The 15,736-nt window shown below is 46.6% G+C and overlaps 1 protein-coding gene across 6 annotated transcripts in view; it reads right to left on the bottom strand.

Moving 5' to 3' along the window:
* The window catches only part of LOC147111195 (inter-alpha-trypsin inhibitor heavy chain H3-like), a 219,260-nt gene that overhangs the window by 112,543 nt on the left and 90,981 nt on the right, over nucleotides 1-15,736 (bottom strand). For 5 of the 6 annotated variants that reach the window (XM_086001845.1, XM_086001849.1, XM_086001848.1 and 2 more), the window contains 2 exons: nucleotides 9,115-9,147; nucleotides 8,684-8,719 (listed from right to left, as the gene is read on the bottom strand). In XM_086001845.1, coding sequence (XP_085857971.1) covers nucleotides 8,684-8,719; nucleotides 9,115-9,147 — 69 coding nt within the window. The remainder of the gene's footprint in view (nucleotides 1-8,683; nucleotides 8,720-9,114; nucleotides 9,148-15,736) is intronic. The other variant, XM_086001846.1, reaches the window with a different exon arrangement.

Below are 15,736 nucleotides of genomic sequence, written 5' to 3'. Positions count from 1 at the left end.
GGACACCAAAATTTCTGCAAGCGTTAAGACAGTAGACGTGTGCAATCAAATGCAAAAAGGTTTAGATGGCATAGTGGCATAGTGGTTAGCGCTGTTGCCTCACAGCGCCAGGGACCCGGGTTCGAATCCGGCCTCAGGTGACTATCTGTGTGGAGTTTGCACATTCTCCCCGTGTTTGCGTGGGTTTCCTCCGGGTGCTCCGGTTTCCTCCCACAGTCCAAAGATGTGCGGGTTAGGTTGAGTGGCTATGATAAATTGACCCTTAGTGTTAGGGGGATTAAATACGTGGGGTTACAGGGATAGGGTGGGATATGTGTTGGTGTAGGGGTTACGGGGATCGGGTGGGATATGTGTCGGTGCAGGCTCGATGGGCCGAAATGGCCTCTATCTGCACTGTGGGGTTTCTGTGATGTGCTAGGGAAGTGGACCACACAATGGCAAATGGCATTTAATGCAGATAAATGTAGTGTCATAAGAACATAAGAAATAGGAGGAGGAGTAGGCCATTTGGCCCCTCAAGCCTGCTCCGCCATTCAATAAGATCATGGCTGATCTCATCTTGGCCTCAACTCCACTTTTCTGCCTGTTCCCCATAACCCTTGACTCCGCTATAGCTCAAAAATCTGTCTATCTCAGCCTTGAATATATTCAATTACTCACCTACACAGCTCACTGGGGTAGAGAATTGCAAAGATTCATGAACCTCTGAGAGAAGAAATTCCTTCTCATCTCCATCTTAAATGGGCAACCCCTTATTCTGAAACTATGCTCCCTAGTTCTAGATTCCACCATGAGGGGAAACATCCTCTCAGCATCTACCCTGTCAAGCCCTCTCAGAATACTATATGTTTCAATAAAATCACCTTTCATTCTTCTAAACTCCAATGAGTATAGGCCCAACCTGCTCAACCTTTCCTCATAAGACAACCCCTTCATCACAGGAATCAACATAGTGAACCTTCTCTGAACTACCTCCAATGCAAGTATATCCCTCATTAAATAAGGAGACCAAAACTGTACAAAGTACTCTAGGTGTGGCCTCACCAACGCCCTGTAAAGTGTCGTGCTTGTTGGTAGGGCCAACACAGAATGCATGGATCATTTGCAGTGAACAATACTAAAATAGGTGGAGAGAGACAAAGGGCTGGATTTTGTCAATGGAGGCGACTTGGAGGCGGGACTGCTGCTTGTCGTGTAAATATCCCGCCTCCATCCTCACCTGACCATTCAGAGGGATTTTCCCCTGATTGAGCTTGTTAAGTCCGCCCTGCGGGCTCAGCAAGCCAATTAGGGAAGAAGTCACTGACAGATCACGTCAATGTCAGACGTACTATCTGTCAAGACTTCTTGAAAGAAGGAATGACAGCGTTTGACAGCTCTGTGAAGCTGTCAAACACTGACATTCTCTTGAGTTTGATTCGTTTTTGTGGTGAGGACTGAAAAAACATTGTAAAAAAGTAAATTTCAGATGTCTGATGGATCGGTGGGTCCATCAGCCATTACCTGAAATTGACAAGGTGGATGTCTGCTCTCCCGATCCAGCAAGGCTAAAAGCTACAGAAGTAAAAAAAGGTAAGTGAACACTTTTTTAAACTTATCACTCACCTTGCATACTTACCACTCCACAGTTGCACCCATCACTCACCTCTACACCTTACTTCCAGGTGCCTCCGACTGCCGCAGAACTCCTTCACTACTCGTCCAACCCAGCGGGGTTCTCCGAGGTTGGGAAGCCTTCAGCTGTGAAGGTAAAGTGCCACTAATCCCTTTTTCTGCCTGTTAACTACCTGTTAACAGGCAGTTAAAAGGATTAAAAGCCTTTCCCGCCTCCAGGAGATGGGACCCGAAGCTGCACATCCTCCCGCCTCCTGGCAAAAGGGCATGGAGGTGGGATGGGGGTGGGTTTGCTAACCGCCCCCACTTTCTATGATTTTACGTGCTGTCCCGCCTCCATGCTCGTCTCCTCGGGGCTTGGAAAATCGAGCCCAAAGATCTTGCTGTTAATTGTGCACAGATCACTGAAGGTTCAGGAACAATGTAGAGAAACTGTAACTAAAGCTACCAGGGTATTGGGTTGTGTTAATAGAACCATGCAATATAAATCAAAGGACACCATTTTATCACTATACTGGTCAGACCACATCTGGAGTACTGTGCCTAGTTTTGGTCCCCCCAGATGCTGGATGATAGTGACCTTGGAAAAGGTCCAGAGCAGAGCTAATGAATTAATTCCTAGCTGACCTGCGAGAGGAGAGAGAGAAGTAAAAAGTAATCGAAGTGTGACATCATCAGAAAGCAGGTAAGTGATTGGTTGGTGAATATTTCTCTCTTACTTGCTTTTTTCCAAACTTAAATTTTGTGGTTTATAGTTTCTAAGGTCTCTGTTGTGTAGCAGGGACTGCTGGTGAACAAGGGCCCTTGAGTATATCATTTAATTATAGTGTAATTGGTGGGATTGATTTGATTTAATTTAATTTGAATTAATTAAAGGGTAAGTCATGGCAGTACAGCTCGGCGCCGTGGTATGCTCCTCCTACACTATGTGGGAAATCAGGGACACTTCCTGTGTCCCTGACGACCATGTGTGTGGGAAGTGTATCCAGCTGCAGCTACTGGCAGACCGCATTGTGGCGCTGGAGCTGCGAATGGATACATTGTGTAAGGCTCGCAAAATTTTACAGATTCCCCCAAACCAAGAAAAGGAGAGATTTTGGACCATTTTAAAGAATATTGGGCCAAAAGGGACTTAAAATCAAAACCCCAGGATTTTTGGCTATTTTAAAAGGCATGTCCAGGCCTATGGAAAAGCTAACCAAAGGAACTGGGCTGGGCACCATGGGACAGACAGTTTGAGTATTGGAAAAGGCCAGATTGTCTGAGAATGTTCTGGGCCGTCCCAGTCATTCTACATAAAGACAATAGGCCCACGGAAGGACAGTTCCCGCCGAAACCTACAGGGCCATCAAGAACATGAATAATACAGTACATGCCACTAATCAACAAAAGAGACCCTGGCCCCAGCAGGAGAAGATAATCGAACAACAGTTTAAACCACTCAGAAAGATTTCCAAAACCACTTCACACACTTAAACTGATTTTGAAGCAATCCCGAAACTAGTTAAAAGTCAATTAAAGATAAATGGGACCAATCAGAATTAATGAGCCCGCCCAAAATCTAACAAGATTAGCAGGCTTCGTTTAGTATAAACTAAAGACCTGTCTCCACAAGAGATCAGTTCGATGAGTTCGATGGGTTCGATCAGTTCGATCAGTTTTGTTCAGGCAGAGAATTGAAACAGCAGTCAGAGAATTGAAGTTCAAGCAGTATAGTTCGGACAGACACAGAAAGAGGCACAGCTCATTCGAAAGACATCAGCCTCGGGACAATTCAATCGACAGAAGGAGAACGGAAAGGAATCGCGGCAACCAAGGGCCCCAGGAAACCAACAACTAACAATATTACCAACAACTAGGTAACATTGGGCCACCATGACCAACAAGAAACCAACCTGGAAGAAACCGGAGATCTGCAAGTTTTTCCCACTCTACAAACTATTCCTGCGTTTGGTGAGCATTTCCCTGGTCCTCTGGAATCCAACCTAGTTAGTGTAGTGTGATTGGGAGGGGTGAAGTATTTTGTCTATTGTCATTCTCCCTCGTATATTCCGAAGTGTTCCCCGTTTTAGAGTGATACGATTATTGTGTTGTGTATATTTTCTTGTCTCAAATAAAAACCAAAGTTCTTGTATCAAATTCAGTTGTTTGCTGCAATTTTCATTACAGCCCCCAAATAAGTCCAGGTCTAGAACCAAGGGAGTGGGAGCGATTCCGCTCAGGGAGTCAGAGGCAAAGCTGACCATACACACCACCCCTTACATTCGCGATGCTGAGGACATCGTGGAAAGCATGTTTAATGAGTTGGTCACACCGCAGGTAAAGACTGCACAGGCAGGAAGGGAATGGGTGACCGCCAGGCAGAGTAGTAGGCGCAGGCAGGTAGTGCAGAGGTCCCCTGTGACGATCCCCCTCTCAAACAGATATACCGCTTTGGATATTGTTGGGGAGGATAGCTTATCGGGAGAAGGCAGCAGCAGCCAGCTTCCTGGCACCATGGGTGGTTCTGCGGCACAGGACGGGAGGAAAAAGGGTAGAGCTATAGTAATAGGGGATTCTATTGTAAGGGGAATAGATAGGCGTTTCTGTGGCCGCAAATGAGACTCCAGGATGGTATGTTGCCTCCCTGGTGCAAGGGTCAAGGATAGCTCAGAGCGGCTGCAGAGCATTTTGGAAGGGGAGGGTGAACAGCCAGTTGTTGTGGTGCATATAGGTACCAACGATATAGGTAAAAAAATGGGATGAGGTCCTAAAAGCTGAATATAGGGAGTTAGGAGGTAAATTTTAAAAAAGGACCTCAAAGGTAGTAATCTCAGGATTGCTACCAGTGCCACGTGTTAGTCAGAGTAGAAATAGAAGGATATTTCAGCTGAATACATGGCTAGAGGAATGGTGCAAGGGGGAGCGATTCAAATTCCTGAGACATTGGAACCGGTTCTGGGGGAGGTGGGACCAGTACAAACTGGATGGTTTGCACCTGGGCAGGACTGGGATTGATGTCCTAGGGGGAGTGTTTGCTAATGCTCTGGGGGAGGGTTTAAACTAAAATGGCAGGGGGTTGGGAACCTGAGCAGGGAGACAGAGGAAAGGGAAACAAGGATAGAAGCAAAAGACAGGAAGGAGAAAAGCAAAGGTGGCAGTCAGAGAAATCAAGGGTTTAAATCAAATATGGCCACAGTAAATAATAATTCTAAAAGGTCTAAGAGTGTTAAAAAAAAAACAAGCCTGAAGGCTTTGTGTCTTAATGCGAGGAGCATTCGTAATAAGGTGGATGAATTAGCTGCGCAAATAGAGGTAAACTGATATGATATCATTGGGATTATGTAAACATGGCTTCAGGGTGACCAAGCCTGGGAATTCAACATCCAGGGGTATTCAATATTCAGGAAAGACAGACAAAAAGGAAAAGGAGGTGGGGTAGCATTGCTGGTTAAAGAGGGGATTAATACAATTGTAAGGAAGGATATTAGCTCTGATGATGTGGAATCTGTATGGGTAGAACTGAGAAATACCAAGGGGCAGAAAATGTTAGTGGGCGTGGTATACAGACCCCCAAACAGTAATGCTGAGGTTGGGGATGGCATTAAATGGGAAATTAGAGACGTGTGCAATAAGGGCACAGCAGTTATCATGGGTGACTTTAATCTACATATAGATTGTGCTAACCAAATTAGTAACAATACTGTGGAGGAGGAATTCCTGGAGTGTATATGGGATGGTTTCCTGGACCAATATGTTGAGGAACCAACTAGAGACCAGGCCATCTTAGACTGGGTATTATGTAATGAGAAAGGATTAATTAGCAATCTTGTTGTGCGAGGCCCCTTGGGGCGGAGCGACCATAATATGATAGAATTCTTCATTAAGATGAAGAGTGAAGTAGTTGACTCAGAGACTAGGGTCCTGAATTTAAATAAAGGAAACTATGATGGTATAAGGCGTGAGTTGGGCAGGATTGATTGGGGAATGTTACGCAAAGGGTTGATGATGGATAGGCAATGGCAAACATTCAAAGATCGCATGGATGAACTACAGAATTTGTTCATCCCTGTTTGGCAGAAAAATGAAACAAAAAAGGTGACTCAACCGTGGCTAACAAGGGAAATTAGGGATAGCATAAGATCCAAGGAGAGGACATATAAATTGGCCAGAAAAAGCAGTATACCTGAGGATTGGGAGCAGTTTAGGATTCAGCAAAGGAGGACAAAGGGATTAATTAGGAGGGGGGAAATTGATTATGAGAGTAAGCTTGCGAGGAACATAAAAATTGACTGTAAAAGCTTCTATAGATATGTGAAGAGAAAAAGATTGGTGAAGTCAAGCGTAGGTCCCTTGCAGGGGGAATTTATAATGGGGAACAAAGAAATGGCAGACCAATTAAATACATACTTTGGTTCTGTCTTCACAAAGGAGGACACAAATAACCTCCCAGAGATGTCAGGGAACATAGGGTCTAATGAGAGGGAGGAACTGAATGAAATCAGTTTTTGTAGGGAAATGCTGTTAGGGAAATTGATGGGATTGATGGCCGATAAATCCACAGGGCCTGATAATCTACATCCTAGGGTACTTAAGGAAGTGGCTCTAGAAATAGTAGATGCATTGCTGGTCATCTTCCAAAATTCTAGACTCTGGAACAGTTCCCATGGATTGGAGGGTAGCTATTGTTACCCCACTGTTCAAAAAAGGTGGTAGAGAGAAAATGAGGAATTATAGACTGATAAGCCTGACATTGGTAGTGGGGAAAATGTTAGAGTCCATTATAAACGATGTAATAGCAGAGCACTTGGAAAACAGTGACAGGATCGGACAAAGTCAACATGGATTTACAAAAGGTAAATCGTGCTTGACTAATCTACTGGAATTTTTTGAGGATGTAACTGGTAGAATAGATAAGGGAGAACCAGTGGATGTGGTGTATTTGGACTTTCAGAAGGCTTTTGATAAGGTCCTGCATAAGAGATTAGCGTGTAAAGTTAAGGCACATGGGATTGGGGGCAAGGTATTGACTTGCATAGAGAACTGGTTGGCAGACAGGAAGCAAAGAGTTGGAATAAATGGGTCTTTTTCCGAGTGGCAGGCAGTGACTAGTGGGGTACCGCAGGGATCGGTCCTAGGACCCCAGCTATTTCACAATATATATTAATGATCTAGACGAGGGAACTAGATGTAATATCTCCAAGTTTGCAGACGACACAAAGCTGGGTGGGCGTGTGTGCTGTGAGGAGGTTGCCGAGAAACTCCAGTATGATTTGGACAGGTTGGGTGATTGGGCAGATGCATGGCAGATGCAGTATAATGTGGATAAATGCGAGGTTATCCACTTTGGTGGCAAAAACAGGAAGGCAGATTATTATCTGAACAGCAATAGATTGGGAGAAGGGGAAGTGTAACGAGACCTGGGTGTCCTTGTGCACCAGTCGCTGAAGGTAAGCATGCAGGTGCAGCAGGCGGTTAAGAAGGCAAATGGTATGTTGGCCTTCGTAGCGAGAGGGTTTGAGTACAGGAACAAGGATGTCTTGCTGCAGTTGTACAGGGCCTTGGTGAGACCACACTTTGAGTATTGTGTGCAGTTTTGGTCGCCTTATCTGAGGAAGGATGTTCTTGCCATGGAGGGAGTGCAGCGAAGATTCACCAGACTGATACCTGGGATGGCAGGAATGACGTATGAGGAGAGATTGGGTCGATTGGGCTTATACTCGCTGGAGTTTAGAAGAATGAGAGGGGAGCTCATTGAAACTTATAAAATTCTAACAGGACTAGACAGACTAGATGCATGAAGGATGTTCCCGATGGTCAGGGAGTCCAGAACCAGGGGTCACAGTCTAAGGATAAGGGATAAGCCATTTAGGACAGAGATGAAGAGGAATTTCTTCACCCAGAGAGTGGTGAACCTGTGGAATTCTCTACCACAGAAGGCAGTTGAGGTCAATTCATTAAATATATTCAAGAAGGAGTTGGATATATTTCTTAAGGCTAAAGGGATCAAGGGATATGGGGAGAAGGCAGGGACAGGGTACTGAGTTTGGATGATCAGCCATGATCTCATTAAATGGCGGAGCAGGCTCGAGGGGCTGAATGGTCTACTCCTGCTCCTATCTTCTATGTTTCTATTAATATACCTCTGTTGTTCAAACAGTCTCAAGGACATTGGGCTATTTACAGCAACATAGACTTACCTGATAGAAGTCTATAAAATATTGAAAGGGCTGGATAGAGTCCCTATCGATAGATTATTCCAGTTTAGCAGATTGGGGAGATGACTTTAAACTATGTAAGAGTAGGAATACACTGAATGTAAGGCAGTTCATCTATTCCCAGAGTAGTGAGCCTCTGGAATATGTTGCCCACTGGTGTGGAGGTTGTTGATTCTCTGTACACCTTCAAGAGGGAACTGGACCAGTTCTTGTCTGGGTCAGAGATCGCATCATACAGAAGAACAGTGTCTTTATACATAAGGCTTGGTCCATGTGATCTCCTGGACTAGTTTTGACAACCTGAGGGGTCGGAGAGGAATTTTCCAGAGTATTTTTCCCTTATTGGCCCTGGGTTTTTATTTTGATTTTTTTGCCTTTCCCAGGAGATTACATGGCTACGAGGGTGGAGGAAGAAAATGAGTGTGGGGCAGGCTTGATGGGCCAGCTGGCCTTTTCCTTTTGTATCTTCGTATGTAAATGTACATGGTTGAAAGGTATATTACTACAACTATATTGAAACAATAAATGATCAAGCTGCGTCTCACCAGAAGTGGAAGTGGTTAGGAAACCTTTAGATACAAAAATGAGAATCAATGTGAAATCACGTTTAACTAAAGTAGCTGAAGGTATTTCATCACTGAACATCACTGCTGTATCTTCTGGGTTACATGGCAATAAGTATATTTATCAGGTGTGCCAATTAAAAAGACCAGTGCTTTTGCAACTAATTAAAATAGATACACAGGAAAAAACTGCATGTAATTATTGGGTGATTTGTATTTGACAAAGAAACTCTTACATTGAAATAGCAGATTACCACATCTCTCAGAGACATCCCAAAATGAGATATGCTTTGATTCAAAAAAACTCACCAGGTAATGGAAGAGCATGGTGTCTTGTGGGTATTCCTGAAAATTAAATTAACATATTTATTTATATAATATTTAAAAAATCTGTGTGTAACATCCATCCATAGAGCCAGATTTAGTACATTCCTAAAATAATGCCCGTCTTTCCATCTCCTGCTGGCATTCTGGTTTTTGCGTCCTCTGACATTCTCATTCCTACTCCCATAGGCATACTTTCTTCCTCTGGTATTCTGGCTCTGGCACCTGCTCCTTCTGCTTACACAGCTACCAGACCCAATCCTTTAAACCTTGGTAAGTGAGGTGGCAATGACTTGAAATCATGGTTTCCTTAACATATTTGTATTTGACAAAGAATTTCTTACACTTGTTAGCAGCTCACCACATCTCTCAGAAACACTTCAAAATAAGGTTAATATTTGTTTTTAAAAAATTACCATGAAATCTTTGTTGTTGTGCCATGATATTTTCTGAAAAATAAATGAAGATGTGCATATATTTATATAATTGTTTTTTAAAATCTGTGTCTAGTGTGTATTTTTTTTATTCATTCACGGGATGGGGGTGTAACTGCTAAGGCCAGCATTAATTGCCCATCCCGAATTGCCCTCGGGAAGGTGGTGATGAGCTGATTTCTTAAACCGCTGCAGTATGTGAGGTAAAGGTACTCCCACAGTGCTGTTAGGTAGGGAGTTCCAGGATATTGACCCAGTGATAATGAAGGAACGGCGATATATTTCTAAGTCAGGATGGTGTGTGACTGGTGGGACAGGTGGTGGTGTTCCCATGCCCCTGTTGCCCTTGTCCTTCTAGGTGGTAGAGATCAGGGGTGGATGGGGTGCCAATCAAGCAGGCTGCTTTGTCCTGTCTGTTGTCAAGGTCCTTCAGTGTTGTTGGAGCTGCACTCACCGAGGCAAGTGGAGAGTATTCCAACACATTCCTCACTTGTGCCTTGTAGATGGCAGAAAGGTTTTAGGGAGTCAGGAGGTGAGTCACTCGCCGCAGAATACCCAGTCTCTGACTGCTCTTGTAGTCACAGTATTTATGTGGCTGGTTCAGTTAAGTTTCTGGTCAATGGTGATGGTGGGGGATTTGATGATGGTAATGCCATTGTTTCTAGGGGAGGTGGTTAGACTTTCTCTTCTTGGAGATGGTCATTGTATGGCATTTTTGTGGTGCGAATGATACTTGCCACTTATCAGCCCAAGCTTGAATGTTGTCCAGGTCTTGCTGCATGCAGGCACGGACTCCTTCATTATCTGAGCAATTGCGAATGGAACTGAACACTGTGCAATCAGCAGCAAACATCCCCAGTTCTGACTCTATGATGGAAGGAAAGCTATTGATGAAACCACTGAAGGTGGTTGGGTCTACGATACTGTCCTGAGGAACTCCTGCAGTGATGTCCTGGGGCTGAGATGATTAGCTTCCAACAACCACCACCATCTTCCTTTGTGCTAGGTATGGCTCCAGCTAGCAGAGAGTTTTCCCAGATTCCCATTGACTTCAATTTTACTAGGGCTCCTTGATGCCACACTCGGTCAAATGCTGCCTGGATGTCAAGGGCAGTCACTCTCATCTCATCTCTGGAATTGAGCTCTTTTGTCCATGTTTGGACCAAGGCTGTAATGAGGTCTGGAGCCGTGTGATCCTGGCGGAACCCAAACCGAGCATCGCTGATCAAGTTATTGGTGAGTAAGTGCAGCTTGTTCACACTGTCGATGACACCGTCCATCATTTTGCTGATGATTGAGAGTAGGCTGCTGGGGTGGTATTTGGCCGGATTGGATTTGTCCTGCTTTTTGTGGACAGGACATACCTGGGCAATTTGCCACTTTGTCGGGTAGATGCCAGTGTTGTAACTGTCCTATAACAGCTTGGCTAGAGGCACGGCTAGTTCTGGAGCACAAGTCTTCAGCACGACAGCCGGGATGTTGTCGGAGCCCAACATCTTTGCTGTATCGAGTGCACTCAATCGTTTCCTGATAAATTTAATTAGCTGAAGACTGCCTCCTTTGATTGTGGGCATCTCAGGAGGAGGCTGAGATGGATCATCCACTCAGCACTTCTGGCTGAAGATGGTTGCAAACGCTTCAACCTTCTCTTTTGCACTCATGTGCTGGCCTCCACCATCATTAAGGAAGGGATGTTCAGTGGATTAACCGGCCATCACCATTCACGACTGGATGTAGCAGGACTGCAGGGCTTTGATCTGATCTATTGGTTGTGGGATCGCTTAGCTCGGTCTATAGCATGTTGATCCACTGTTTAGCATGCATGTAGTCCTGTTTTGTAGCTTCACCAGGTTGTCACCTCATATTTAGCTACGCCTGGTGCTGCTGACATGCTCTTCTACACTCCTCATTGAACCAGAGATAGCCTCCAGGCTTGATGGTAATGCTAGAATGAGGGATATGCCAGGCCATGAGGTTACAGATGATGGAATACAATTCTCCTGCTGCAGATGGCCCACAGCTCCTCACGGATACCCAGTTTTGAGCTTCTAGATTTGTTCTGAATCTATCCCATTCAACAAGGCAGTCATGCCACACAACATGAAGGAAGGTGTCCTCAGTGTGAAGATGGGCCTTTGCCATTCTAGTTTTTCGTAGCGCTTTGGTACAACTGAGTTGCTTGCTAGGCTATTTCAGAGGATAGTTTTCTGTGGGTCACATTTAGGCCAGACTGGGTAAGGACGGCAGATTTCCTTCCCTAAAGGGTATTAGTTAACCATAGAATGGTTACAGCACAGAAGGGGGCCATTCGGCCCGTTGAGCCCGTGCTGGCTCTCTGGAAGAGCACTTCAGCTAGTCCCACTTCCCTGTTCTTTCCCTGTAGCCCTGCAAATTTTTTTCCTTCAGGTACTTACCAAATTCCCTTTTGAAAGCCATGCTTGGGTCTGCCTCCACCACTCTTTCAGGCAGTGCATTCCAGATCCAAACCATTGGCTGCGTAAAATTTTTTTGCTCATGTCGCTTTTGGTTCTTTTGCCAATCATCTTAAATCTGTGTCCGCTGGTTCTCAACCCTTCCGCCAACAGGCACAGTTTCTCTCTATCTAGTCTGTCTAGACTCCTCATGATGTTGAATACCTCTATCAAATCTCCACTCAAGCTTCTCTGCTCTAAGGCAAACAACCAGAGCTTCTCCAGTCTATCCACGTAACTGAAATCCCTCTTCCCTGGAATCATTCTTGTAAATCTTTTCTGCACCCTCTCTAAGGACTTCACATCCTTCCTAAAGTGTAGTGCTCAGAATTGGACACAATGGGCGCAATCTTGCCAGCCCTGGGGAGGCGGGTTTGGAGGCGGGACTGCCGGGAAACTGGCAGAATTTGGGGGCGGGTGCCTATCCCGCCCCCAACCCGCCTCCGTGCCATCTTCCCGGGAGGCTGTTGCCGACCCACGCTGGGTCCCGTCTCCTGGAGGCGGGAAGGGGATTACAGCCACTTAACTGCCTGTTAACAGGTAGTTAACAGGCAGATAAGAGGATTATCCCCATTTTACCCACACAAGTGCGGGCTTCCCGAAGGCTGCGAACCCCGCCAGGGTCAGCGAGGCGAGCAGTGGGTCTGCGGGGGTCATAGGGGTGCAAAGGCGCTGTGAAGGTAAGTGATGGGTGCAAGTGTGGAGAGGTAAGTATGTGAGGTGAGTGGAAAGTGATAGAAAATGTTTACTTACCTTTGTTTCTTCCTGCAGGTTTCAAACGTTGGGGTGCGGAGAGTCTCGCATCTCACCGGCAGAGATGACAGATGGCTGCTGCATTCTCCAATGCAACAACCTTCTAATTTCTGCTCACAAAAGAGGTTTGATAAGTCTTGAAAACAAGAACTCATCAAACAACATAGAATGTCAGTGTTTGACAGCTTCACAGAGCTGTCAAACGATGACAATTCATCTGTCAAAAATTTTTGACAGATGAAACGTCATACGCTGACATTCTCTGTAACCAGCTTCCCCTTAATTAGCCTGGGCTTAACAAGGTCAATCAAGGGAAAATAGCGTGGGTTAGCCAGAAGTTGATGGAGGCAGAACTAAAACCCAACAAGTGGGAGTCCCGCCTCCAAAATCTCCCCATTGGCAAAATCCAGCCCAATACTCCAGTTGAGGCTGATAAAGGTTCATCATAACTTCCTTGCTTTTGTACTCTATGGGCTCGATTTTCCCAGTCCCGAGGAGGCGGGTTTGGAGGCGTGCGAGTTGTTAAAATCGCCAAAACTGGCGGGCGGGCCCGTCCCCACCTCCATCCCGCCTCCGAGCAATTTTCCCAAGTGCGTGTTTTCTGACCCGCTTTCCATCCCACCTCCAAGAGGCAGGATAGGCCCTTAAGGCCCTTAACAACCACTTAATTGCCTTTATAATCCCATTTTGAGAGGCCTTTCCGATTTTAACACATTTCCCCCATCCTACACACCTCCTCTGGAACACGCCAGGTAATCCTGGCGGCCTCACTAATGGATTGCTTACGAAGAGCTGCAGCTTGACCAATACAAAGGAGTTTTCACCGATGATCATTTGCAGGTGGCAGAACTTTGTTGTTTCAGGTCTGGGGGAACTTTTAGCTTCATACTCAGTGTTGCGGAAGTCTGGAGCCTGACACCCATCTCCAGTGTGACCTCCTTGAAAACCCCTCTCCCCACCTTGACTAAGCACTTCCTCAACTGAGGCATATATCAGAAGCATGGCGACCATTTAATTCCTTTCCTCCTGGACATCAGATTCGGATGAAGACCAGCCGCGGCAGCAGCAGAACCATGAGCAACAGCAGCACCAACAGCAGGTACATCAACAGGAGCGCCAAGCTGCTAGTCACCCACCTGAAGATGCACAGGCCAGAAGGCGCCAGAGCGGCACCACATTGCTGCCCGGGATGCAAGGGACACACTCATGTTGGTCACATTTGCTTACTCTGCACAATCAAACAGTTTAGCCTCGCACCTTCTTACCAGAGCATCGACAATGGACAAGAACCTGTGGATTCCTCTCACTCTGACCACCATACTGACAATTGCAAGTCGCCCTAAGCCCTCAATGTGGAAGTCCCATTAGCGAAATGACACACACCACAACTGCAACAGTTTGCCATCAGAATTTTTTATGACAATAAGCAACTGATGGCTTCTCAAAATTAAACACAACATTACACCCAAGTGACAACCCTTGTGACTACTAGTGCATTATCTTCCTCTTACGCATGCTCCTACGTGGTGCTTCCCCTGTGGCTTCAACAAATGTGGAGGCCCCTTGCTCACTTTCTTGCTGCTCCTGTCTCGACATCTTTGGCGGGCGTCCTCTGGGGTTGCGAACCTGTGAGGGCTCGGCAACAGTCTGCTGCTCTTGCGGCTGTGCAGTGGTTGAGATGCTGATCTCAGTTGGGTGGGGACTCTGGTGGGGCTCTGACCGAGGGCTCTGCAGTGACATGGTCGTGTGAGCGCTTGGAGAGGAGCCCCGACTTCCTTGTTCTCTGCCACCAACATCCCTCTCATGGGTCAGCCCCACTTCAGAGCTAGCAAGTGGCTGGACAGCACCTTGCTGCACTGCAGTGGGGCCATGAGGACCCGTTTCTGCACTGGAAGTCCTACTCCAGAGGACTTGCATGAAGGTCTGGTTTGTTTGCTCAATAGCTGACCATCGCTCCTCAAGAGATGTCAGTCTATTCTGAACAATTACCATGTTTTCCATACCCTGGCGACTAAGCTCCTCCATGGACGTAGCCATCCTCTCCTCTAGTAGCTATCCTCTCCTCTACGGTAGCCAGCCTTACCATGGAGGTAGCCATCCTTTCCATGGAGGTTGCCATCCTTTCCGCGGTGATGCGTTCATGCGCCAATGCCTCCGCAAAGGCTCTGCTCATGTTCGCGATGGACTCCTGCATTTGCTCCACACTCGCAGCGACCCTGGAGACAAAACCTGCCAGAGACTCCTGCACCTGTTCCTGGAGTTCAAGCACCGCTCTCCTTCTAGATGGACCCGGAGGCACAGGGTCAACATGCAGCTGAGCCAAGCTGGCAGAGTCCTGCGCCCTCCGACGAGGACTCTCCACTGCTGTCCCTGTCTCCACCATCTGCTGATGCTCACTTGTGAGCTGTGATACACCAGGTGACAACACTACTCTATCTCGCAAAGGTCCCACCAAGGTGTGAGTGTCTGCGCTGGTGCTGGGTGCTCTGAATTCTGCTGACGCTGCGCCCTCAGAGGTTGCAGCTTCCTCTGAGGAGTCTGGAAGCTCAGGCTCTTCCTCCTGGACAGTGGGGACGGGGGCTCTCGATGGTCCTGTGGGGGAGTAAAGGAAAGAGTTAGAGATGTGAGGTCAAGGTTACATGAACATTGAAAAGTGCATATGATCTTAAGTCAATCTGTTAGAGCATCAGATTCATTATCAGTGACTCATGCAATGTCAATGAGAGAGATGCCAAACTATTCTGTCACCAGCTTGCTGCGATGCGCCCATCTGTCCGTCCCCCACTTGGGAATCCTCCTCGATTCCGGCGATCTCCAGGGCCGCCCCCTCCCGGGGGTGAGCTGGGCTACTGAGGGTGGCCTTCCTCCAGTCATGGGTTTTTCCCTCTTATTGTGGGCTTTCTTTTCCTGCAATGAGGGACACAAGTGGAGTTTGAGTGAGAATGAAGGAATGAGTGTAGAGAATCCACAGCATAGATGCTTAGAAGGATATAAAGGACCCTCCCTGTGTGCTGAAAGTTGTTGTTGTCATGGCATCACAGTGATAGGGAGTGTGAGGGCTGCATGGTCGAATAGCTAAGTGAATGTGACCTTAGAGAGAGAGAGGGAATGGGTAAGGGTGCAGGCATGTAAGTGTCAAGTGGAATGTGGAGGAAGAGGTTGGCAAAGCGGAGTGCTGGTGAGGAGAGGCGATGGGGATCAGATTGAGGGTGATGGGAGTCATACTCACTTTTCCTGTTCGGAGAAGATCATGAAACCTCTTCCTGCATTGCAGCCAGGTTCTGCGGCTCAGCGAGATGGAGCTGACCTCCTGGGCCACTTGCAGCCACACAGCTTTTGTCTGCTGGGGTGGCTTTTTTCTCCCTGAGGAAAGGAACAGC

The sequence above is a fragment of the Somniosus microcephalus genome, chromosome 11, assembly GCF_052327205.1.
Source record: "Somniosus microcephalus isolate GS21.2 chromosome 11, FLI_Smic_1.0, whole genome shotgun sequence".
Taxonomy (NCBI): Eukaryota; Metazoa; Chordata; class Chondrichthyes; order Squaliformes; family Somniosidae; genus Somniosus; species Somniosus microcephalus.
This window is presented reverse-complemented; position numbering and strand designations above follow the sequence as displayed.